The sequence below is a fragment of the Erithacus rubecula genome (assembly GCF_903797595.1).
Source record: "Erithacus rubecula genome assembly, chromosome: 3".
Classification (NCBI taxonomy): Eukaryota; Metazoa; Chordata; class Aves; order Passeriformes; family Muscicapidae; genus Erithacus; species Erithacus rubecula.
This window is the reverse complement of record NC_136689.1, coordinates 39,299,912-39,327,849: the sequence shown is the minus strand read 5'-3', so window position 1 is coordinate 39,327,849 and position 27,938 is coordinate 39,299,912. Positions and strand designations below refer to the sequence as shown.

The 27,938-nt window shown below is 38.5% G+C and overlaps 1 protein-coding gene across 4 annotated transcripts in view; it reads right to left on the bottom strand.

Moving 5' to 3' along the window:
• RBMS3 (RNA binding motif single stranded interacting protein 3) overlaps positions 1 to 27,938 on the bottom strand; it is a gene marked incomplete at its 3' end in the record, with an annotated part of 438,647 nt that overhangs the window by 231,598 nt on the left and 179,111 nt on the right. For all 4 annotated transcript variants that reach the window (XM_079301446.1, XM_079301447.1, XM_079301448.1 and 1 more), the window contains exon 4: positions 27,180 to 27,271. In XM_079301446.1, coding sequence (XP_079157572.1) covers positions 27,180 to 27,271 — 92 coding nt within the window. The remainder of the gene's footprint in view (positions 1 to 27,179; positions 27,272 to 27,938) is intronic.

Sequence of the window (27,938 nt, the reverse complement as noted above, 5' to 3'; positions counted from 1 at the left end):
CCCAGTAATCTCAGTTGTCTGGTGTTTCTGGCTGGCAAGGAATGGGTGTGCCTTTTTTTGTTCAGAATAGAAATGTGCTGACCCTGAACTCAACTCAGTCACATTCAGGGCATGGAGTTTTCCCAGTTTTTACACCTTGTGTTGGCTGCTGTTGGTTTATGCAGCCTTTCAGTTAGACACCACCTTCCAGTCCTGAGCTAGCTCCACAGTCCATTTAAAAACCCATTTTCTAAGAAGGAACAGCTCTAATAAATAACACTCTCAATGTGATCCTGCCAATAATCATATTCAATTGCTTGACCTGTAGTGGCAAAATACTTCATGAACCTACTGCTGCAATCCAGTAGACTCATATTTGGCAGTGATGGATACTGCTGGCAGGAAGGGCTGTCAGCCTAGTCCAGACACACAGAAAGGCCAGTTGGGGTGTGGATGTGGTTTCATCACTGCACTTATTAATTTCAGCAGCTTAGATGATATGTGATATTAATGGATTAGAGGCAAAGATGGGAAACACTTACTTACATTTGAAAACCACCAAGCATTAAATTTGGGATGAGAAAACACAGAAGGAATCCCAGCTCAGAGGGCAACTTGCTTTTAAAACCACTGCAGCTAGAGAAAGGCATGTGTTTGGAAAAGATTTATTTTTATGTACTCAGGGACCAATCAAAAGTAAAGCCCCATCACAGCCCTTCCAAACTGCTTCATTCCCTCTCCTGTTTCCCCTTCTGAAACCCTGCCACACATGGGTGATGCACCTGATGGAAGGATGCCAGAAAAGTTGGTTAGGCCCCCAAATTAGGTTCATATTCATCTATCTGACTAACCACCTACTAAAAGAGAGAGACCCAAACAAAGTCACAAAAGAGGCCTGGAGCTGAGGTACCCCGAGCATTTTGGGGAATAAACTATCCAGGACTATAGGGTCTTGTACACTTTAGAGTGAAGAACTGTTTAAGAAAGATAAGGAAAGAACCCTGAATATTCTGAATTTCAGAAACATGGGAACTTGAAGCCAGGAAGTTTGTGCATCGGTTCTGGGATGCCCTTTGGATTTCCATGAAGGAATATCCTGTAAATAGAAACACAAAGCTGAGACCAAGATAAAAATAAGCTAGCAGTGCTGTAGTTAGAGCAGCACCAGTGACAGTGGCATATGCCTTTTTGTTACCATAACATGAAAACATATGGACAATACTTATACCCTGTGCCAGGGAGCCTAAGCCCTGCAACCTTCTCCTTGGGTGAGAAAACCAGCACAGAATTTCTGATCTGAATGGAGCCTGGACAGTCCTTGGGATGAACAGCCATGAAGGCTGGTTGTCTGCCTGCTGCACAACATTTTGGAGGGGATGTCAAGCTCCAGCTCGAATAAGGGAAGTGCCTCAGAGCTACTAAACCTCCTTGCCATGACATGATCCAGACATGAGGCTCGTTTCCATGCTGCTGTTCTGGGCCCCCAATCCCTCTTCCAGCAATCAGCACTGGTCCAAATGGAAACACAGTTATGGGAATTTGTTGCATTAGCCTTCTGCACAAACATTACATGTTTCCTTCACAGTCCTTTAATCTTTAAAAAAGAGCTACTGATTTTAAAGATCTTGGCATCTCTTTCTTCTTGTGCACTAACCTGTCCAGCACAAGACAAGTTACCAGTACCTTTACATTTCCTTCCAAAAGAGTTTCTGGTTTCTAAAAGAAAAGGAAAATGAAAGAGATATGATTCTTCCCTGAAGTCTCCATGGATATTTGTTTTCTCTGGATGACTGTTTTCCTACATTTCAGCAAATGGCCTGGCTGTGTGACCCTCCCCCTCAGCACCTGGGAAGCACATTGTCAGTTCTGGAAGTGTTTATTCTCTGTAGATTAAACAGCAACTGCTGGATGGTGATCACACAAAGTTGTAAAAACAGATGGACAATGATCTGTCCAGACTTCCAGAGCTCACCATGAGAAGGCTACTTACATAAAAACATTTTGCTGGGGATCAAAGGATTTTCTTCCCCCTCTCTATACTCAGTTACATGAGGTCTTTTATATAAACATGGGAATGCAAAACAACCATCTAAAATAATGCCTAAATTCTGACTTTTGAAACTAAGACGTCTAAATTAGGCTAATATAATTATTGGATTGGTTAAAAAAAAACCCACACAAAACCAAACCAATTGTATGCATGGGCTTTTTCCCATTTTGCCTGCATCTTTAAGTATTTCTTGTCCAGATACACAACCACTCATTTTACAATCATGCTATTTTCAATGAAAATAGCAAAACTGTTTATTCTCACTAGAGCTCCAGATCACACTGATTCAAAAGTTGACATCAGTGTGCCCTCTCATGCATCAACATAACCAAACAATGCACTGTCTAAAAGCATACAAGCTTTCATCTAGGAATAAGAAATAGCATTTTTCTAGGTGGTGAGCTAAGCCCTGAGCTTTACCTCTGAAAAAGTCTTGAGGTCAGGCTAAATGAAATGAACATGAATTCTTAGAGTAGCACTGCTTCAAGAGGCTATGATGTGATGAAAAGAGGATACAGGATCAGTACAACACCTTGGCTCTAGTGCTTGCAATCCAGGAACTGTGAGGTCTAAGTTCTCACTTTCACAGTAAAGACTTGGAAAAACTAGAGCAGTTGCAGGGGAAAAAGGCAGAAGAATGATGAAAGGATCAAAGCATTTGCTTCACAGTGTGAGATGCAAGATGATCAATTTATTTAACTCATCAAAGAGATGGTTTAGAGGTGACTTGATCTCCACCTATGAGTGACCATATGGGAAACAGAAATTTAATAGATGGCTTTCCAAACTAGGAAAAAATTGCTGAGATCAAGCAGCTAGAACATGGTTTGTTCATATTATAAAATCATTTGCTACCTCTCTGCCACAATCCCAACTGTAAAACCATCTGGTCTTTTTTCACATAATTCAAATTGAAATTTAAACAGAAAACTAACCTAAGAATGAAACAGTATAAAACAGAAAAGAGAATTTACATTAACTGGAAAAACACCAGTAATCTGAGCTGTATGCAAATACTGTTCTTCAAGCTCTGACTTCTCCTCCATTCCATGTTGATGTTTTTCTGCATTTTGTATTTCTAGTTATCTCATTTATTGTTTGTTGGCAGAGAACTAGCTTCTCTGCCAACAAATATTGTCTTTGCACTTATCTTCATGCAATCAGGTTTCTACATTGCCTGAGAAGTCAATATGAGTAGTACCTCTACTTTGTGTACTAGGAAGCTTGAGTTAATCCCTTGCCTGGAGAGCAGCAGTTTTCAAACTAGAGATAGAGCATTGCCATTTTAGTGGCTCTTGAGAGGTTATCAAGGGGACAAGATGATGAGCATTCTTGCTCCTATACAAAATGTGGCCTCCCATGCTTTTAGGCATTTTGTGATACTGTTTTGCAGTCCCCATGGGGCATGCATCTTTGTACAGGCATTTAAACAGAGTTGGGAGGTTGGAAAAATCTACTGTACAGGAATGCCATAGTGCTACTGCCCAGAAGGCAGCAGTGCTTTTTGCCTCTTTTTGCTAAAGAGGAATTGTTTAAAATGTTTTAAAAAGTCTGAGTAATATTATAAATTTGCACGTGCAACTTTCAGCGTAACATCCATTATTTTTTGAGAGCAATCGATGTTGTTTTGTTTTCTTCTATTATGGTAGTTAAGCATTGGGATTTGACAGACAGTTTAAAAATAGAACTTAAGGAAAGTCCCAGAATAGGTTTCAATCTAAACAAGGCAGATAAATGTGGGGAAAGGGAAAGACCCCATGTCAAGAGCACCATATTGCCTGGCATGCAAAGCACCAGCATGATTGTTTGGAGCTGCATGCTTTCTTAGTCACATCCTCAATATCATTATGCTATATCCAGAAACTTGTAAGGAAGTGGGCAATATGCCAGCCTTTATCAGAGGAGGCTGATTGGCTCAGTACTAAAAGCTGCTAGTGCATAGAGCTGCATGCTGTACACATTTAATCCACAAACACCAGGACTGTGCAAGTTCTTCCAGACAAGCATTTTGCCTTGTGTGGGCTTTTTTTTTTTTTTTTTTAAATACATTTAAAGCACTTTGTAAGAGTAATAGTCCTGAGAGAGATACAAAGAAAAGTGTTTGCTATACCAATGTGTGCAATCCCTGAGCTGACAAGCTGTGCTATAACACAGAACAGAAGAGCACCCCACACTTGACTTACCTAAAGAGCTATTCACAAGCAGCCAAGTTGAACTCAGAGTCCAACTTAGAAAAGACTAATTAAGAGCTCTCTGTTGTGAAAAGTTAGGAGGAAATTACAGAAGTACAACAGGGGAGGTTAGAAGGATGTGAAAAGCCCAGCCCTCCACCTGCATGATGTTTGCAGGACAGCAGGGTGTGGGGACCCCAGAGTGTCTCTGTACTGATCCCAAGAGCAAGCAGCCTGCCCCTCAGAACACAGTGCAAGGAGGGTGATAGCCTACTCCTCTCCTGTCTAGACTGTCACACTGGGAAAACTCAGACACTCCCCTGAATGAATAAAGTAGCAGGCATAGGGAGGAATGAGAATAATCCTCTCTCAGAAGGTCCCTCAGCTTTCACCCCACACCATAAACTGCAGGTAATGCAACTATGCCCCTGAGAAAATAATAATTGGATGCACATCATCAAGGAGGAAGAGCAGTTCAACTGCCTTTTTCAGTGGAGATGTTTATAGAAGATATCCTCTGGATCTGGCCAAATCACTGCTCCTCATGTTCCTTGTCCTGCCAGCCCCCAGTGTGAGTGTCCAGTGTGGAGAGTGAGACCAGGCCCCTCACTTTTCAACTCACACACATGTAAACATGCTCACAAGAAACAAAACATGAGGGGAACATGGACAGTTATGCCATTTGAGCAAAATAAAAGCCATTTAAACAATTGAAGCCAAGGATGAGTTAAGTCTGTCTTCCAGCTTTCTCAACTAATTCTTCTTTTCCCTAGCTTTTTCTTCCCTCCCTTCTCCCCTACTGAATGGTACTACACATAACTACAAGTTTCAAATGGGGTCCTTGCCCCTGACAATCAGCTCTTCTTGCTCCCTGCCTCAGGAAACACAAGATGTTTGGCTAAACCTCCTCTTAATTTATGGAAAAGAGCTACAGTGCTGACTAGCAATTATAAGCAAGATTAATGATTTGCCAAGAGACCTCTTTGTACTTTCAACTACCTATACAAAAGCTGCTCTTTGTCTATAGAAAACAAATAGTGTTTTGAGAGAAAATATGACACAGTTACCAGACTGGAAATTTTCCCCAGAATACTACAGGTTGAATACTTTAAACCAGCACTACTGTAAGGCCTGCTTTGAACAGTGTCTGTTTGTGTCAAGGGTACCATACCAGGCAGAAATTCCTCTAGCTTACTCAAACCCTTCCACAGCAGTGGTGTAGAGAGAGAAACCTCCACGAGAAAGTACCAACCACAATGCAGACACACCGTGTAGCCAGTTAAGCTGCCTTCATACTTAATTTTTTCAAAATACTGGTACTTCAGAAATTGTTACTGGATCTGTTAATTGTAAAATCTAGAAAAGATAACTTTTTGCATACCGTTCTCTGTCACTGATAATATTTTTTACAATTTTGGCATTCTTTTCTAGGAAAGGAGAAGGGGATCAAGCTTGCTGTTACAACGATTTGAAATATATTTTATTTTCTTCAAGTCCCTAGAAAGCAATAGTATTTTTTCTAGCCATCACTGTGTTTGCTATGAGCACTCCAAAATGTCCTTTCTCTGTGCTGAATTGTTTATCTTTGTGTAGCTTAACATTTAAACAAATCACTTATATACCACTGCATGAAAAAAAGACAGAAGCCTACAAAAATGCACCTAGCTATTATATTTTCTTAATGTGCCTTTCCTGTTGCTTGCCTTTTCACTTAATTGCAGGAAAAAAATATGAGCAATAGTGAGAAAAAGAAAGAAGAGTTATTCAAAATAGGAATGGTGGTCCTAATTTATATTCAATAGATTGTACATAATATGCTCAGTAACATTTACTATCTAATACAGACAGCTCCAGCCTCCCATATACACAAATATATACAGAGTATAGATATTTTCACTATGCACATCTGGAAAAGAACTGATAGCTAGCAAATCCCACTAAAATTGGTGAGAATTGCTGGAAATTAATTGTATCCTGGAATTATTCTATGACTTAGAAGAATAAAAACTAGGACAAAATAGATAATTGCAGTGACTAACAAAAATATGAGAAAAACCCCAGTGGTTTAACAGGGGATCATGCTTACTGCCTACATATCTTTTTGGAGGGAAATTGTGACAAGCAAGGAGTCACTGTAGGTGTTCTCCTTGTGACTACTCATCATTTCAACAATAAATTTATGTGTAATTTCATTTTGCTGCTGATAGAGCCAGATTACCAGGAAAATGGTGTATATATCAAACAGTTGCATCTATTTTCCAACACAAACACTTTTTAAGAAGACAGACAGGTCTGAATCTTATGCCTTCAAACATTGCTACCATATTCACAGGAAAAATGTCCCAATAATTATTATTAGGGCTACTTTATGTTGGGTACTAAAAACCCTGGGTAAATGAGATTTTCTCTCCATCTTTGTAAAAACCTATCTTTTCCTTTTACTCCAGGTAAAAGGTAGTTAAACTAAATACAGTCCAACACATTTTTCCTCACACAAGCTGGGGAGGAATCACAGGCAGCCTATACACATGCACAGCTGTGACCATCTCTTGCTTGCACACAGTGACATCAAAGTCACCAACCAAAACTACAACTCAAGCTAAGACAGTTTATTGGAAACCCCTGACTAAGCTTGCTGAAAATGACCCTGTGCTCCAAGGGCAGTGTCAGTTCTTTTCCCCAGCAAGGAGCCTGTGTTTGTAGGGTAATTCTGTAGGGACTTCCCCAGGAACTCATTCTATCCATGCTATGAGCAAAATGAAAATCAGAGAGCTGAGGTTAGAAGAGAGCCGAGCTACAGACAGAAAAACTGGCTGAGCACTTCACATATTTAACTTTAAACATGGTTAAGCTCATCTGAACAAAAACTAGCATGATCAACTACAATACTGGAATTAAATCATATTTTAAAATATTTTTCTGAATTAAGGCCAGGTTGCAGTATCTCACAGTATTTGGTAAAAAGAGGGAGGCTTTTCCTGCTAAGACTCTGCAGCTGTAAATGTAATGTAATTCAGTTTCTACCAACAATAAAGCACTTAAAAAGATGATGACACTAAAGGCAGCAGATGTAAAATAATGCAAATGGAGAAAAAAGGCCAACAATGGAAATGTAACTGTAGCATTGCAAAAGCCAATAAAAGAGTGACAAGATACATAAATAGAGAATTAGGTTTATTAATCAATCACAGTGCTGTTTGCAAAAGCCAATAATTTCTTCTTTCTTTTTTTTTATTTTTTTCATCAACATTTGACCTGCATTTAAAATAGAGGAGCATGCAGGGAGAGAGTGATTGCTGCATTATCTGTTATATTCAAAAATGAATAATTTGCTTTAAAATCTGAAATTTCAGAAATAAAAGAAAAATACTGATGGTTAAAAATGTTTGACTAAGGCAAGGCAATTCATTGTTATTTCTGTGAGCCCCAGAGCAGGATCTGCAAAAACCACAGGGAGTTTGTAGTTTGCTCTAGAGAACAACTTTTGGAAAACACTGCTTTAGGTGAAATAACTCTAATAAATGAAGGCAAGCTGAGTATTTAAGCAACCTCACCATCAAATTGAATGCCTTCAACGAATGTCAACCTTCCTTTCAGAAATGTAAACCTTCAAAACGGCTTCCTACCTCAACAACAGCTATAGATTACCTGGCTATGGATAGTAAACACACTGTGTTGTATTTACAGCAGGTTTTTTTAAATGCCAAGAATAGCAACTGGGCATTAAAAAACGTATCATGCCAGTGTCATTACAGCACACAGTTTGCAGATTGATTAGTAAAACAGAGCATGGTCCCAACTATCCCTATTTCTGTTTTCTGCAAAGGACAGCATTTATGAAAGAAAACCATAAATTATGCCAAATATATTAACAATCAAAGGTTCATCTGCATTCCTGTTCCTCGGGATGGTGGATCATTCACATTCTAACACCTCCTGAAACATTATTGTTTTTTCTATAATTGCTCCCTTTTTGATGCTTCCAATCCAAGGCATTGCCACACACTGGAAAAGGGAATTTAAACAGGGATGAAGAAATCCTACCAATGTATAAGAATAATGGAATAAATTTCACCTGTTGGAAAACAAAGGACATTTTTCTGAATGGGAAAAGGCCAAATTTTTAGAGAGACATCATCCTAGGCTTTACATCTGGCTTAGCATCAAGTTCCCCTTAAAGTAAAACAATTTATACACAAAGGCCAGTACTTCTCTGTGGTAAAAAAACAGCTATTGCAGAGTTCCATTACCTATATGTATAACCATCCCCCATCATTTCTTTATGCTGGCAAATTTTTTGTGGATTACATACACAAGGAAGACTCTTACCAGGAGTGCATTTACATAGCTTTTCATCTGTCACCTATGGACCTGACTATTTTCATGCATGTAGGACTCAGTACCATTATGCATTTGCAAATTCTTCTGCCCATAGAAATCGAAAGAAACATATTTTTCTTCTGTTATACCAATTATTATTGCAAAAACTTTCCTAAGGTTTCAATTCCTCGCTCCCAATCCATCTTTAATCGTCTTTTATTTTCACTTATGTTTTTTACCAACTATCTTGAAAGATGTTCAGGAAGCCTCTAGATAAGATGGTAGCAGATCCAGGAGTGGGAAAAAATGCGTAACTTCAATGGAAAAAAAACCAAAACAAACACAAAATGCAAAATGTGAAAAAACATGAAAATTGCAAAACAGGATAATTGCTCTTTTCAAAATTTTCCACAATCAGCTCTAACATATTTCCTATAACTTCACAAACTACATAGATAAGGCAAAAGACTCATTATGTAATTAGGCAAAATCTTTTAATGCCACAATGTGCACCAAATGTCTATCTGACACCCAATAAATATGTGGGAGGCTTTCCATTTACTTCAAAGGTTACTGGACTAAACTCTGTGTGGGCTCACTAATGAGCAACCTGACTTGTGCTCATGAGCCTGGCAAAGGATAGCTCCAAGAAAATGCAATCTCTACAGCTCATAATTGTTTAGATATTGGGAAATGAAAATAATGAACTGGTAGAGACTCAGCCCATGACACATTTGCTTTTCATGTATGCCACTAATCAAAATTTGTGGCGTATGATTGGAAAAATAAAGTATTAAAAATATTTAGAAAAAATAGAGCCTAAATTTGTTATCTGGGGTGGATTGACAGCTCATTCATAACTTTGGCAGGAAGTCATCTATTTGGTGACATGCATGGAAACAGTGCAGAGAGAGGCACACTTAGGGGCATGTTTACACTGCAGTGCAGGAGAAACCCAGCCATGGTCTTAGAGAGTTCTCCATGAGCTAATTTATCTTGCTATGCAAATTAGACATGGACCTAACAGCAATTATTTTCTCCAAAGCATCTTTAACCCTCTCACACCCACTACCTAGTATCAATCTAAAGCTTCTTTGAAGCATCAGGTCTTGACAAGATTAGGCTGAATTACAAATATGAGATTGGTACTTTGATTTACTTTGTGCTAAAATACAGCCAGCACACAACATTGGTTTTTTACTGCTTTATGGAGTATACAATTACATGAAATACACATCAAACTCATCTAAATAGCTGGCCATTTAACTGTCTGTTTGGAGCAGTTGCACACTTTGTCATCCTGTGTGATCTAAAGCACAGAGTCAAGTCTGGCTGCTGTTTGTAATTTAAGATAGGTAGCTCTGAACAACAGGGCCTTTCCCCCTCCTCCCCTCCCAAGCAAGAGAAAGCTCTTAAAAGGTCAGGCACCAATGCAGTTTACTGAATAAAGCTCAAGTTTGAAGAATGTGCCTTCTAAAGTGATTTTACTACCTGGGATGTAATGAGTTTTACAGACTCGCTTTGTTAAATTGCCCTGACAATTTCCATTTCCACTTGCTTCAATCATATTAACAGAAGCTAAAGTTCACAAGTAGTAAAATATTTCAGTGTACTGAGTTGGGTTTCTAAAAAATAGATCACACACTTGACAAACATATAGGACATAACGTTTGGCATCCCATTTCATGTTTGGCTTGGCATGTCTCGTTTAGGGCAGGACAAGATGCCCTATCACAGTATCTCATTACTCATGGAAATAAAACATGGTTACACCAAGGACTTGACAAATCCCATTAAGTATGTCAGAAGGACAGGATTGCCCCAGTGACTTGGAGAGGGAATGAAAAAGGAAATATTGGAGATGCTCCACTGAAGGGAAAGGTACTTAACATCAAAAGACACAAACATACAAAACATGGGTAAGAAATCAGAAATCCCTCACTGAAATGAGAAAAGGGACAGAAAAAGTGAAGACTGAGGATAAGTCTTGCTAATGAGGGGATAATTCTGTCATTAGAAGAGCACACACACTACTCTGTCACTACTTTGTGTAATTGGCTTTGCCTTTTTAAATCACAAAGTCCTTGGGCCATGGGATGGACCTTCCTCTGCCTTTGGTAAGAGTCCAGTGCTCCTTGGAAAGTGCTGCAATCCAAACAACAATGATCGACAAATCATAGTTTCCTCTTTTTCAATGCTAGAATAGTTCTGAAATCTTTTTAGATTTTGCGGAATGCAAGAAAGACAACTTTGGTGAAATGATTATATCATGCAAAGGAGGATTTGAAAACTTGCATTAATTCAAAGCATAAGTTTATAATGTGCAACACAAGAGGCTCACCCATGTAAGTTGATTTACAAATTTTACTTCCCAAGTGTTTTTCTAAATTATTATCCTTAAGTGCCATAGCTCTGGCTACCCTGTAAGGCACACCAGCACTATACCAAGATTTAAATTAATTTACTATGACTTTGATTTAAAATGCAACTTGGTGCAACCAAGAGAAGAGCTGGGCCAAGAAATGCTTTTGCTAAGCTAACCCACACTAAGTGACACATAGAAAAAACAGAGTATCTTGGCATATCCAGCAGCAATCTACAGACTCACTGAATGAGGGAGTCAGACACAAACCCTTAGGATGCTGGTTAATGAGCTACTGAGGCTCTTCAGAGAAAAAAAAAAAAAAAAAAAGAAAAATCAATGATCTTAAAAGAATTTTAAAACAAAAAATTTGGAACTATGCGTTATCATCCAATTATTCTCATAAACATTAATAATGCTAAAGCAGGTTGAGATATAGTCAATACTAAACATAAAAATAAGTGGGGAAAAAAAGAAGGGGGAAAAAAAAAAAAGCAAGCTGTACAAATAAATGCTCTAGTCATCACTCATTGCTCCTCCTGAGTCCCAGACTCCAGTAACTGGCCTGACAGCATGGTAACCAGATCTGTTGTAAAAGATCTTTATTATATATACTTATCTGGCGGCGCTGACTGAAGGTGGCAGACAGTATGCCAAGGGAAGATGAGTGCATAATGGGAATACGGTTCCCCAAATCCCAGAAGGAATAAAGACCTGTAGCCATCAAGGTAAATCAAAGCCAAATGAAAAGAAACGCTCGTCTCATTTAGATGCAAATATATCCGGATGCCACTGCCACCTCTAAACAGCATTGCACAGACAGTATTGCTTTCATTGTACCAACAAATGCCTGTCTTCGCTCTAATAATGTTCTCTTTGATGCACATGCTGTGGAAGAGTTAAGGCATATTTACATTCAATCAACAAAACTTCATCAGCACAGCAAGATGAGCAGAGATCATACCATAGCCTGCATCTGACCTTTTCATCGCTCTCTCCCTGACTGCACACGTGGGGCAGGCAGGCGTGCACATGCACGCCAGCACAAACGAGACATAATGCCTGAAATCAGCTTCTGCCCAAGGCATCCTGATGGTTTCTTCTAGTGTAAGTATCTTATTCAAGCACTGGATTTTTATTTGTAACATCTATAGAGTGTTGGTGCTCAAGTAATGAGCATTGAATGGAATTAGAAGGCAATAAATAAAAAACGCGCATTTGTTAAATAAGTGCATTACCTTTAACTGAAACCACATATTTAGTAAATTACTTATTTACTAATTCATGGTATTCAGCCAGGTTCATGACCTACTCATCACAAACCTGTGCATATTGCAGGACTTTGATCCAAGAACAGGCTATTAAACATCAACCACTTTTCAAAATCCATCCACATGAATATTTTCCTCTGAAAATACATGTAACAATTTCAGGTTCATTTACCCTTCAGTAAAGGAAGGATAAATCAGCAATGTATTACTATTATGTAATTTCTTTCTGTGTCAGAACCTTGCAAATTTTACACAGTTGGACCATGATCCAATCTGTCATTTGGCATCTAGAAATAAAATCTTTACAAATAGAGTGAACAGCAGAAGTTAATAACACTTTTGATGCCACAGTTTCTTAACAAGCACGGGACATAGCAAACTGTATTGGTACAACAGGGCACTGGATGGAAAGCCTCACATACAAGGGCTTCTTTCTTACATTCTGCATAATGTGAGAAGCTATTGACTTCTAATTTTAGGCAAGCACATTAATTGTGGCTTTTTACTTTGTTGAGACTGATTTTGAAAATTCTAAGCTGTCTTAAAACAGCTAAAATATTTCCCTTAATGTGCACTGCTTATACAAATCAGTTGTGGTCCTCTTTTGGAAGGGGTTTTTGAAGAAACTGCTGGAACCTCACCTATGATTTAGGTCCAACATGCCTCAGTTGCATCTCCTTTCAGCTCTTCAGATTTGTGAGGGAGGAGATGGTTCATGGATTCAGCAGGTCAAAGTGCACATCACTGACTGTGGCTGATAAAGAGAGTTGCCCAGAAGGCCAGATGCTTAGATTTTGGTTTCAGCTTGATGGACCAAACTGATCTCTGGGAAAAATTCTGTTATCTCAGCTTTGGCTTCAGGCTTCAAACTATCCATAGCAGGCACACTGAGTGACACAAGAGTTTTGTGGAATCATTTAATATGGATATTTTCCTCTATTTGAGACTCAAGTTTTAAACGCAAAGTTGACCCCCATTCCAAAATTCTTCCAGAATAAAAATCTTGCACCACAGCACTAAGGGTGAAAACCAAAGTTTGTTGCTTATTTTCAAACAAAAAAGTTTTTGGTTATTTTTTGTTCTTACTAATATGTTAAAGATGGGCAATTACATTATTGATGACGAAGAACAACAATACCAAATATTTGAGGGTTTTTTGCCAAACACATAACACCTTGAATTATTTTTTTTCTAGAAGATAAACTAAGAAAAGGTGCAAATGGAATTAAAAGATCAACAGAGATCTTTTGTTGAACAAAACCCTTCAGTATATTCAATTTCTGCTGCAAGATAAAGTAATAAGTAGAGACAACACAGAGAAGTATTTTACATAGGTGGAATATTATCTAGGCACCCAAAATCTTGAAACAATCCAGCAAATCTTTCTAACAAAAGACTTAACACTCATAATTGCCAGCTGAACATACATGTAAACTTTGTGTCCAAAACATAGGTCTATATTTTAAACCAACTAACTTCAGAACCACAAAAGACTGCTACGTGACTCTGAGCAATCTTGTTTTCAAACATGATTAGAAGTGGCAGCACAACAAGGCTGAGGGTCATCTGAGTCATCCAAAGTTCCAGGTTTGAGCTCTTACTCACAAAAATCAAGCTCTGCCTTAAAACAACTGAACTTAATTCCCTGAAAAATATTTGTACATGTATTTGTCATCTGGATATTTATATTGGGACAGCAAGATTTCAAAGTTGTCTAAAACTAATATTAGAGACATACATCTCAAGAGTGCATCTTTCAAGAGTACCAATTTGAACAGAGTAGATCATTCTCTTAGCAAACATTTTGCACATCTCAAGGTCATCCTCTGCATAGTATTTATTTGAACAGTAATTCTGACCAAAACAAAAAAATAAAAAAAAAAAGACCACAACACAACCAACCAAAAACATGAGAGTTAGCAAAGTACTCATTTGCTTCTTACAGCTCTCTAACTGAGGCCTGTTATTCTCATCATTCTATATTCATGTTAAACTTTTTAGCAGTGAGGTATCTGCATAGATAATAAAGTTTGTGGTGGTTTTTTTGTTTGTTTTTTTTTTTTAAGTAATCTTGGAGGCAATTAAAACCTGCCAACTTCATGGAACCTAAGCTTCATTTCTTAAAATGAGAGATTTTATCATCATTGAAGCAAATGTACCCATGGGGCAAAAATTTAAAGATTTAATATGTTAGAAACCCATCTATCCCCTATTGCTACTTTCTCACATCCCCTTTTCTTTGTGAAATGCAGCATTTCAGAAAGCATTTAAAATTTAGAAACACATAAATATAACTTACTTTCTATATCTCCTATCTTAGTGTATTTTTGGAATTATACATGGCTAGAAATTAAGCTCTGGGACACTAAGTCTCTCTTAGCACAATTCAAGATGTCTGAGGTGTCATATTTATGGTGTTAAAGAGCCAACCAGTTCATGTGTTCACTAAAAACAAGCTAAAGAACAGATCTTTAGCTGTGAATGTTTGCAAACACTTGTGGCATAATTTTAAAACTTGCTCTTAAAAAATGCAACATCTGCATTTGAATTTAGACTTGTTAAGGCATTCAGAGATTTAATTGAGCAAATGAAATTTAACAATAGAACATGCAGAATAATCTAGTTTATACACCTGCTAAAAAAAAAAGAATCTCTAATGCAAACTCTACAGTGCTCATCAATTGACTAAAAGGCAGTAAAATAAACATATTACAGCACTGCAGAAAAATAGCATACATCTACACTCAACCAGATTAAGAAAGATGGATTGTAAATAGAAAAGGTATAGAAAACACTATCAGTCAGTGGGATATCACAAGAAGAACTGTGGATATCCTAGAAGAGAGACTTTGTCTGCCTACTGCAACATCCACCCAGCTCAGATTCAAAACTGCAACAAGATTGTGATAAGTGTGTATGTATACCCTAAAGAATGTGCTGTATTTACAATAGCAAAATGAAGGATGCAAATGTGGTATCATTCTGCATCATTCACATCAGTGCTCTGTGTGGACTGACTAGAATGGAAAAGACTACAGTGAAAGGACTCTGCTTACATGGGAGCAAAGGGGGACGTTACAGATGGGAAAATCATTCGTGAAGTCAAATATCACTATTAAAAAAATTCTAAAATATTAAGTTAAAGACCAACACAATGGCTTATCAAAGAAATGCCAGAAAACAGGCAATAAATAGTATTTACAGCTATTATTCAATGCCTAATCTGATCTGTGGACCTGGTGACTTGAGAGGGCTGTTTTGAGAGAGGTTTCCATCACAGTAAAAAGTGTTTCAGGTGTCAGCTACTACACATTCAAAGGACCTCCCAACAAAGACATGGAGAAACCTTTAGTAAAACCCAGTATAAAGGATAAAGTACTAGATGATGCTCCCAGGAGGAAAGTGCCTCAGTTGCTACTTTTTCAGACCATATCTTTTATATAAGTCTGCACCAAGCTTCCCAGATGTCCTGGGACCAAAGAGAACCAGCACAATAGTCAGAAATGCAGAGAGGTAGCCCTGTAACTAGTCTAATTGCTCATGACATAAAATGTTGAGCCTCTTCAAGGTGCCCTTGCAAGCCAATCTGGAAATTACTTATATACTGGAGAGAAGTAAATAGCATGCAACAATATAATCATGCAGAATGAAAATATTTATCTGAACTTCAAGCAAAGCAAAACAAAGCAGAGTCCACATCCAACACTTCTTTTTAACATAGAAAGCCTGAGTTCAAGCAGACTCAGAAGATTGATCATGCAAAAGAGAGCCATTATGTATTTCAGCTAATTACATTTTATTCTGAAAGGGAAGCATTTCCATTACTGTAGGCTCAGCAGCCCCAGGAGAGAGAGCAAGGCAGCAAGACCACTGTGACCCCATTACAGCCAGACTTCAACCTGCCTTGGATCAGTTCTGGCTCCCTTACCAAACCCATGATTTTCCCATGTGCAATGTGCCATGCAGCAGGAAGACAGGCTGAAGTGAATCAGGTCATGCTATCAGGAGTGGTGACCTTTCTCTGATGAACAGTTTTTAAGCAAGGGAAAAGATTCTTTGGAAGCTAAGACATTGTGAAAACCCTCACTCCACTGACTCCACATGCTGCTTTATGCTGCATCCCTATAATAAAGCAACACAGACATATAAATGATAGTCCTGGCTTTCTATAACAAGGTATAATTGGAATAGGTGACTAGAAAAATGTTTAGATAAATGGTGGGATCATAACCTTTTATGCAAAATGGACAAATAAGTTATGAAAATTTCTGGGAAACCCTGAGGCTGTGTAGCTCCACCACAAGCCATAGGCACAGTTAAAGCAGAAAGTATATCACTAAATCTCATCTCAGAGTTTAAAATTTTGTTGTTGTTTTGGATTTTTTTGCCAGTTTTCGCTGACAGATAGAAAAATACTGGCTGATTATGACCAAGATTTAATTTACCTCCAATTTCCTTCCTTTTTCTACAGCACATTCCTAAAAAAAACACATACTATTTTATTCTCAGGGCTTAGAGGTATTACTAGCAAACAGCCATACTCCAGCAGCATGTATTATGAAAATACCACTGTAATACTTTTTGCTATTCATAAGAATCTCATTATATTATAAAATTTTCTCAAGAATATTTCTAAATTATCATCTGTAAATGTGGACATACATTGATACAAATATAGTTTCTTGAAAAATCATCAACTAGGCATGCACAGAGTAAAATCCCATATGTCCATAGACAGAGAGACAGAGCTGTGATGCAGCACTGGAACAGCATCAACTAAGTGGGGTAGTGAAGTGCCAAAGATACCTTTGAAGATGGGGGAAGCCTTTCTTCAACTTGTCTTCTCTTTCTTTACCTGTCTACCAACTGAATTTAAAGACCAAAAATGATTCAATTGCATGAAGAAGTGATGTCTGAGACACAGACTTCAGTCTCAACTACTAGAAAGGTATGTTCACTTGTTCTGAGGAATTCAAAGCCAAGTTTCTAGCACCAAGTCTTAATTATCCCAACTCCAAAGTTTTTTGACTAGAAACTAGCATCTTTTTTTCACTGTCTCTTTTCCTTTGAATCATGGTAAGAATATCAGGATAGAGGATGAATGATAATCATTAAACACACCCCACTTTGTTCTTACTGGCACCCAGATAAACAAAGATGTATCCATTTTAACAAAGGAAAAAAATATAACTCCTACCAAATAACCACATCCATATTCTAACTGTGTGTTCACACGTGGGAAGGTCCAATTCTTCCAACTATAAAAATGCCTTTACAGCTGCTTTCATCAAAGTTTGTATTGTTCTCTGTGGTTTTTGAGAGTGCAAAGTTGTGAGATGCAGCAGAGGAAATAACCATTGCGCCTCCATTAATGCAGTGCAAGGGGTGTCTTTGGTAGGTGTAAACCTCCCAGACATATTCAGTACAAACCTTTGGGAATCACAGAAAGACTCCATCTGGCTCCACAGTGGAGCAACTGGCAATTTAGGGCCCCAGGTTCTTCTATGTGTCCCCCATTTTGAACTATGACTAATAAAAGGGTCATTTTCTTCCATGAGCTCTAGATAAAGCAGAATATGAATATAAGTCTCTCCAAAATAAGGACTGATTGCACAGCATGACACCTGCTGCAGTCCTTTCCTTGGTTTGGATACAAAGGCATGTGCTGCAGCCCAAGTCACATCATGCCCAAGCAGGGGAGCAAGACAAAAGGCACAGGGGTGCTTCAGTAGCCCCTGGCAAAGATAAAGCCCTCAAGCCTGCTGAGAAAATTGGCCAGGTATGGATTCATTGGTGGCATCAGTTTCAGGTATTGTCCATCAATATGACAGATACTAATTTGATCTTATTAAGGATCTAATTTGATAATTAAGGAAAGCTGTGACCAACAATCCCAGACTTTAAGGCAGGCATTTATAATGCCTTATTTATACACAGATGGGGGGAGTTGGGTATATTTCCTTTAGACACATTGAACACATGTCCTTGTACTTGGGGCTGTACTTAATGCTTTTAAGGAATAGGCCTGTTACTTTTTTTTTTAACACTTCAATTATTTCTGGGGTACATTTTTCTAAAGCCGAGAGTTCTTATTTAAAAAATTGATCTTCCTAGGTTTAATCAAGTATCTGCATTTATCCTTGTGCAAAATGAGGACTGCCTTACTTACTACCTGATACCAGCCAAATGCACCTTCTTTCTATGTGTCCATTTTCTCATTTCCCAGGCTGCAGCACTACACAGCATTAGCAACACTTGCCTCATGTCCAGCATATTGATATAAAATGACCCTCTAAGCTTCCTGTCAGCTCTGCTCTCATATTACAAAGCCACTTTAGCATGCTTCACGTTCATTACTTAGCAACTGCTCCTTGCTTCTAAGAACCACATCCTTACTGACGCACACACATCCTGGCACATCTTTCTTAAAACTGGAAACAGAACAGAGATTAAAGGAAGTTATGATTGCATTTTATAAAATTGTAAGTGCCATGAAAAGGATTCATAGGGAACAAGAGCTTGCTGTCTCTTCTCATACAGGAATTAGCAAGCAATCAATGAAATCAACATTGCAGGTCTAGAGCAAGCAAAGGAGATGATTTTTGAAAAACATGAAGTTAAACTGAAGAATTTCTTACGGCTGGATGTTGTGCTGCCAAAATTTTAAATGCAAAACAGGCAGCATAAATTGTTTATTTGGGGATGGGGAGACAGTTCTACAAATGACTATTCAATACAAGCTGAAGAAATTCCAAATCGCAAATTGCTAGAGGCTAAGAGACTGCTCTGGGGAAGTATCCTCGGATACTTGTCTGGTTCTTGTACTCCTCTGTTGGCACGTGCTACAGTGCATTATCAGAAAGAGAATCTGATATCAGAAGGAACTTTATTTTAGTCTGATATGGCCAGTTTTACATTCTTATATATCTTGCATTTATTTTTATCACATCAAAGCTAATTTATCATGACTACAAATAGAATACAACTGTTTATGTCATCGTTATCTCCCTTTCTGAACACAAATATGTAAAGGGAAAAGACTAAAAAATTCACTGAGCTGCCATTATGACTCAGTATGCTGCATGTAGCATGACCACAGCCTAATTTCATATTTTTATACAAAGGAAAAATAGAGGTTCCTTTTATAGTGACAAAAATTATCCTTTATCTGTGAACAAAACTCATCCCAACCTAAATTTATTTAGATTACAGCCAAACCACTCAGACATGTCAGTTGGATGGGAGACAGTCATTAATAAAGAAATAACAAACAGAGTATTCACTAATACAGTAACATTTAGATATTCAGAGGGGGATGCATAGGTGCACAGGGAATATCCTTGCATTTTACTGGTAGATTTGTATTTACTGGTAGAGTGTGCATCTGTGTATTTCTGGGCTGATGAGCTGTTATACAGGCACTCACATCAACTCAGAAGAAATGCCACTGAAGTTTGCACACCTGCTTTCCAAATCAAACCAAATAATCTCATAGTGGCCTGGTTTTCACACAAATTGCATTGCTTTGTTGAAACTGTGCCTCAGTCCAGACTAAGTGGTGCCCCAAAAAGCATGCACATATCCTCCTGCTGGTGGTCACATGAATCATCATGCTAGATACAATGAATTTTTGCTTCTCACCTTACAAAAGCATTGTCCTCAGGCTGATCTACAGAAGAACATAATTAAATGATACGTCACTGAAAGAAAGACTGTGTCCATTTTCTACCACAGTAGTATTTTCTAAAACCACATTTTTTTTATCATTTCAGAGTGTGCTGGGTTTTTCCTGGTGAGTAAAGCTGTGCTTACTGAATTTAGAACATAGTTTTGCTCAGTCTGAGCTGCAGATTCCCAAGCTGCATAGTTGTGGTCGGATAACTCCTCCGTGGGGCGTTTGGAGTTTCCTGAGTGTGGAGGCAAAAAAGAATTAATCTGACTCCAGTGTTTAACTCATTTGCAGGACTCAGATTTCCTGTTCTGCAAAAATAAAGGGTTTGCAAAGAGTGTGTAAGAGCTTCCAAGATGTATAGCTATGTGAGTGCTAAAGATAGGGAGCCCCATTCTTCTCCCCAGCTTAGATTGCCAAAGCTCTGTGGATTTCAGCTGTATTATTACCAATTCAAATGTGTTCCAAGTCAGAGGAAAGTCAAGAACAATGTGTATTTATGAAAAAAGGCCAACTCTTGTTTGGCTGAAGTTCATAACCCGAAAAGAACCCAGTAATTCCACTATTCTTCAGCCCAAAAGTTGGCTACATTTTTCACTTTCAGCATCTGTTCTGTGGTGCAAGGCATTAATAGCATGGAGGTGGATATATTTACTGATTGTTTGTATTTTAATTTTCAAAGGCAGAGGAATGTTTTAATGTTAGATGAAGTTACAGCACAAAAAATATAAAAAAGTAAAAAAATAAAGTAAATCTAGAAACTAAAGCAGCACTTGAAAAGGGAAGAAAAATACCATGGCCAGGTCTAGCTGAGGTGATAGCTGGAGAATAAACATGATTGTATGTGCTGTAAGGTTTTGCTAAGCTAAGTTAGTGGTTAACAAAGATGCTGAGCTACAATTTTTGGGAACAAAGGAACATAGTACTAACCTAATTCCTCTCAATTATCCACCAGTAAAGTTCCATGCACTTTCAGAGAGTAGAATTATGTCAAGTTAAGCACTTCTGAAAACCCCCAAAGAAATTTTTGTTTATAAATTTGGCAGGTGTGATTCAAATGCTGTCAATGTGCATACTCTCCATGCTGATCTCTATGTTTTTAGGAACAACACATGCAAGTGTGAAAGGACTGCTGGATTCTAGTACCCTCAGGATAACCTCATGTTCTTTCAAGAATGGCTCAAGCTAATGCATTCTCTATTGGCTTGTGAATGCACATCTAAAAGCAAGAAAAGGATCCTAAGATCATTTCACATACCATGCAGTTGTCATGTACAGAAGCATGAAATTTTCAAGACAGAACAAGACTAGGAAGTCCTTCCATTAATGTCATGTATTTGCTGTTACACCAATCTATCATTGCCTGTGAAAAACTGGCATTGCTGTAGACTTGATTGTCTAGGACACTCACAGGACACTGGTGTCTGCTACTGCAGATTTTCTGAAACTTAAAGTTAGCCCTTTGCTAGCATTTCTGTGATTTGAATCCTGAATTTGGACAGTGTTTCATCTGGGAAACAAAAAAAAAACCACAAAAAACCCATCTAGGTTTTGAAAGGCATATCTTCCTCAAAAATTTTGAGATAAAACCTAATACAAATAATTTAGCATCTTGCTTTATCAATTATTACTCTTTAAGAAATGGGAAAGTATCCAATATTTACAAAACCTGCACTTAAAGGCCAGCCCCATCTGGGAAACAATGATTCCCCATTCCAAGAGTAAAAGATACTTTATGAAAAACAAAGGTAAGCAGGCAAGAGAGGATGAGGACAACGTGACTGGTTAAGTAGCACCACATGAAACTTGGAACTTTCAGTAGTGCTTCAGCAGGACACCTTAGGTATGGTTAACTAAAACAAATCAAAGGACAGAGACACTTGCATATGTAATTTCCAAATCTAAACTGAACTACTTCTCGTTTCTTGCCAGCTATAACTCTTCATTTTCATTGAACCCAGGACTGTTATCAATTGAGGTCAGTATTCAGGTCAGCAAAAGCACAGGGATAGAGGGTGCACACTTTGGGAAGATGAGAGGAGTGCTCCACACACATACAAGAGTTGTGCCAAACGTCTCTGACAACTGTTCCAGCAGCAGCAGCCTGTGCCTGGCTGTGCAATTCATTCAGAAATGATGTGGAAGGTACATGGCCAGCACAGCCATGTTCTCAGCTTCTCCTACACTGCTGAGCATGGTGAGGTTTCCACCAGCTCCTGCTCTAGCAGCAATTGAAAACAGTGCTCAAAAATCATCAATGTAAATATTAGACTTCATGGGTTGCTGGGGATGGGGTATCTGATAATTAAAGCACAGGAGTAAAACAAAGCTTGGCAATTCCAATATTGAGCTCTAAGACTGCTAGAATCCCACTTTGGTTTCAAAAGGAAGTTTAGCTAAGTCATTAGGGCTGTTAACCAAAAATATTATCACAAAACCCAACCAACCAGCATCCTGAGGTTTTGCTAGCTAAAATGTGCAGACATTTCAATCATGAGTTAGGAACCCAGCATGTCATGTGCAGGCCATATTTGATATTCTGTAGGGACAGCATTCTTATTATTTTCATGAATTTTTAAACTGCAAAAAACAAACAAAATGTTTCATTAAGAATCTAGGTTAAAAATATTGGAAAGAAGGGTTTTCTCCAGAGTTTTTCAATTTTAAGGATCAGCCCTTTAGAGTACTGGTATCTGACAGAGGAGAAAAAAAAAGGGAAGTAATTTATAAAGAAGAGAATATGAAGCTGAAAAATAAGCAGACAGAACAAACTTATTTGGTCAGCTGATTCATACCAGAGCAATGCTTAAAACCTATGCAAAAGTCTGGAAAATAAATAAGATTTTTCTGTGGGATTTCTTTTCCTTTGGTCCTTGGAGAAAATCTGCCTATTTAACTATACAGCAACCATCTCTCTATTCCTCTTTAGAAGCTCTTGTGCTTGGCTCTGTTCAGTGGGAAAGCAGCTCCCTTTTATCTTTCACCTAGATGGTGATTTACTCCCTGTATTTAAGCTTCTGCAGGATGGAAAGATGAGAAAAATATCACACAAGAAGCAAAATCACTTTCTCCAATTCCCTTGTGGAGGAAAACACATCAGAGATTACTGGCACAGCCCCCTTTTCAGAACCAGTTCCTGCAGTGTACTCTCTGGATGGCAATTACTGCAGCAGAGTAGTCAAGAAATGATTCCTTGGACTTAGACAACTGCCAGCACTAATTAAATATTCCTTCAATATCTGCATTTTTCATGCAGGACTTAGGATGTCTAAATGCATTATATGTACAAAAGGAAAACCCAGAGAAGATACACAACATCAAATACATTTTTAATCCTTATAAAAGCACGACTGAAAACACTTCCTTTGTGAATGCATTTGTTTCAACATTCTTGATGGGCTACTAGGTATTAAAGAAGCTATTAAATACTAGAACCTACCTTTGCCTCATCTTCCACATTATGCAATCTTACAGCAGATTAGAACTGGAAATAAAAATTGGTAGAGGGGACCCCAAATGTCTGTGAAGGGATAAACTGATTGCACAGTTCATCTGCAGGCTGACACAAGCTCAGATGCTCAAATTTATTTAGACAGCAGATTTCTATTGATTTTTCAGGTGATTTAGACTCCTTGGCATCATTAAAACTTACATGTAAAGTAGATTAAGAAGTGTCCTCATGAATGTGTAATTCTGGGTGAAGGACTACTGCAAATCCCAAGAATAGATGTGGCTCCAGATTTTATTAGAACACTGATACATTTTTCATGTGTACTAGACTTCCTTGCCTACTTGTCTGAGCCAACTCCCATATTACTAAGATTCTCCTTATTAATTTTCCATATTCTATAATAATTTTTCTAGGAAATGCAGGAAAGAAGCATTTGAAAAAAAAACCCAAACTGATATATAAATTATGCACATAAGCAATGTTTTTTCTGTCATGTGTCTGTAGTCCCTAGCATAAAGAGACAACCAAATCAATAATTCCTGTGAAATTATGCAGAGGCATATCAGTCATGCTACTTTTAGCAAGAAGAGAAACCCAAAAAACCACCTGGACTCTACAAGCCTGAACAAGCAAATGAATCTACATGTCCAAAGGCATGCAGGAAGCACACAGCAAAATAAGCCAGGCCAGGTAGGAAAACATCCCTCAGCAGCTCCACTGCATTAATTCTTCTCAATAAACGAAATGAAAATGAAATTAAATGAAACTTAGATGAATACAGGACAGCAGCAGTGGTCAGAATGCCTGTTTCATGCACTTCTGAGAGGGAAAAGCTAAAGAAGCCAGGTGAGAACATGTGAGTGCAAGAGGCTCACAAACTCTCCTGTGGCTGGGAGGTTTTGTGGCCCCCTGTCCCACCAAGAGGGCCACATGAGACCTCATCTCCTCAGCTGCCACCACCAGGCACACTCCTGCTGTTCCTCTCCCTCAGCCAAATCCTCGCCTGCTGCTTCAAGCCAGAACAAAAAGAGAACTTCAGACACGTTTAACAGTTGGGTTTTTTTCCCTTTGTGGGTTTATGGGGTGTATTAGCCTCAACAGAACAATTTTTTCAACACTGATGGGACTTGGAGCATCAATCCACCAGAGTTTAACCTTCTTCCAGAGGCAGCACTCTGAAACAAAATCAGCCAAAATAGTGTCCAAATGCTATAAAAAAAGAGGGAGACAGCTGTATTCTAGCATCAATAAAATGAGTATATTCTACTCAAGTATCCACAAGACACTTCTGCTAGCCAACATGGGCGGGGGCTCAGTTCTGCTTTTTGTTTTTCAAAGAAGATTCCTGGATTTCTATGAGAAAAATTATATTGTGTTAAAACTGAGAAAGAACCACTCTTTCCGAGCAAGAGTTCTCTCCAGGAAAACATCACAGACAATACCAACACTTCAGCATACTTTCTCTCACTGCTGAAGAAGGCCAGCACATAGAAAAACCTGGCCAATGCCTCTTGCACCTTTACTCAAAAGCACCCACAGCTGGACTGAGATTTTTGATATTTGCTGAACACAGGTTACAGTCTGTCTCCTCTCTGGCCTCTACCTGGGGCAGTTTCACTGCTCTGTAATGCAGAATAAAAGATAGAGGACACTGATACTATGAAAGCATGGCACACAAGAGCTTTAGGGAATTTCTTCAGACTTAACTCTTTTGATTTCATTTGAGAGCCACCATTCACCACAAATTAAAGTAGTTATTGAAATAAAACTGTTCTGGATAAACGTTCAAAAATGCAGGTTAAATTATTGTTCTGCCCCTTTCCTCAAACCCTTTCTGAGCCCTCACTGTTAATTCAGACACTGGCAGGTAATGCTGTCTTTTAGTCCTGTTATGCAACTTGGCTTCCAACATGTGCAAGAACTAACATGTTTCTCCAGATAGATTTGCTTTCCCAGGCTCCTGCCTTCTCAGCAATGTGAGGTACTTTGTGTGGAGTAATCTCAATTTCCTTTGAAACCCCATTTTTCTAAATACTTAGATTTTTATAGAGATAAGAAAAGTCAGTTGTATATTTATCTTGAGCTATCAAACACACTAAAAAGAATCTATCTGAGATTCCAGGCACCATGGCTAAATAATAAAAATACAGTCAGTCTTATGCAAACAAATGTGTACACACCAGCCGCCTCAAAATCTCACAGGACAAAATATTCCTGCAACAAGTTCCCCAGAAAACAAACCAACCAAGGGCTGGTGCAGCCCTTCCCTCTCTGAAAACATCAGGCTTTGATTTTAGTCCCTAAATATTGGACAATCCAAACCACAATGTTTTAAGTCACCCTCTTTTCTGGCATTTCCATGAATATAAGTACTGCAATTGTTCATTGTTCTGGATCTTGACAACCCCAAGCATAGATTTATCTTTCAATCCTATCTTTAAATCTATAATTTTAAATCTGAAACTGTACAGTTTTATATGGATTTAGATTTTTTACACATTTATATAAATTTACTCCTTTCTAGAAATGGCTATTTGATATCAATCATTAGGACAAAACATATCTCCTGTCTTTGGTTTCTTTTCTACAGCTAGACTAATGCATCAAATTGCCTATATTTTAACATGGAGATGCTGTATATCTGAGAAATAAAATAGCACAGTCCTTAGCAGAAGTTCACATTCTTCAACTTGCCATCTTTTACTCATTTGAAGCAAATATGTTTTATCACCACGTGTCAATAAAAACTAAGGGCCAATAAAACAGCCTAGCTTGCATTGCACATGCTGTTATACAGAAATATATCGATGACATCCAGTTTCTTTCAGGCACACTGAGTGTAGTTCAGTAGAAGGCAAAAGAACCTCATTTACCAGCAATTACTTTTCTCCGTAAAATAAAATAATAATTTTAAAAACCACAAACCAAAACAGAACTATGTTTTTACTAAGACATCATTGAAAAACAAAGGTTTAAACCAGCAATATTCCTTTAAGTGGAAATCTTCAAATCTGATGGTTGTTTATTAGTTGATTTCCCTCTTTTTTTTGTAATTACCTGTTTGCTTTCACTGTTTTAGATTCTAGGACAGCATCATGTCTACACAGACTAAATCAGGCAACATTAAGTGCTTTTTGTGATTCTCAGGCAAGGCATTTTTAAAGTACAAAGCAACAGCTATTTCTGCTGGCTAACACAGTCTAGAGCCCAAAGACACATCAATCTACCTCCAGAAAGGCAACAGCTGGAGGGTCATTACTATAACCTCTATCTCACCATTAGCCCCTCTGCCTGGGGACGAAGGACAGTTCCAAGACCAGAGTGACTGAGCTCACTGTGCTTGCTATGGCTCCTGCAGCCTCTGTGAACAGATGCCAGCCACCTCCAGACAACCTTTAGCAACTATTCTTTCAGCAACCTTCTACACTTTCATGCATGTCCTCAAAATAAATAAAAAAAACAAGTGGGAGAAGCCAAACCTAGGAGGATCAACCAGATTTTCCTAATGCTCAGCCAATCACTCCTTCAGAGAAGCCCACTAGCCATGCCAGAAAAGAGTAACTTTTCCAAAGCAAAGGAACCAAATGAAGATAACTTCAAGGTGAAGAAAAGGCAACTCTTTCACCCAGTACTTAGCAAAAGGCATTTCCAATGCTCTTCCACTTCAATGCTGTCTTACAACCCTCTCCAGACAGAGGGGCAGAGAGAGAGTCAGAGCAGAACCCATTACATGAGAAGCTCTCAAGAACACAGACAAACCATAAATGAACAAGGCTCTGGAGCCAAAGGATGAAAGAATCTTCAGAATAAGCAATCCAAAACCTTAAGAAAAACAGGAGCAAAACAAACTTTTGGAAATTTAACCCAACAGCTGAAATAAACCTGCAATGACATAGTTCTTCTTACCTTTGCCATCTGCGCCTGCACCCCATTTGCTTTGAGAGATGCTACTGCTTTCTGTGCTGCTGCAGGACTGTCAAAATCTACAAAACCATAACCTGAAAAATAAACAGATAAATACAGATTTTCAGTATTATTCAGTATTATTATGTGTATGAGCACAGATAAACATTTTATTTTCAAAAAGAAGGAACATCTTTCAATTTCTCACACTGCCTTAAAATCTTCCAGTAGCATTGCCACCACACCTCTATTTGTCACATCTTTTTTCCTGAACCTAGTGGTGTTTAAGGGAATGCAGGGCTTGAAGCTTCAAAGTGCCAAAAGATATAGAACAGAAGGGGGAGTGTGGGCAGATCTTTGTCCTAAGAGATTAAAGGTCCCTGGCAACAGAGGGCATACACACGCATGGGATTCCATGCTCTGGAGTCCTGCCCCATCTCTTCCATAAGAGGAGGGAACATTATGGACCTTCCTGGTTTACAAAGCTGGAACTTGCAATGGCTGGTTTCATGGGAAAACACCTCTTCTCCTACCCTTTAAACCCATACAAGGATTAAGCTTCAGAAGAGGAGGGCAACAAGTCTCTGTGGCAGGCTGGGGCCACGTGTGCAGGGGCAGGGAAATCAGCCTTCCAGCAGGTGGGACCAATTCAGGGAGAAATCCCAAAGTGTGCTCTACAAGCAGCTGCCAGAATGCCCTAGAGGATGTGAGATAGCAAAGTCTCAGCTCTGGTTAAACCACATCCCTTTCATCTCACTGCTC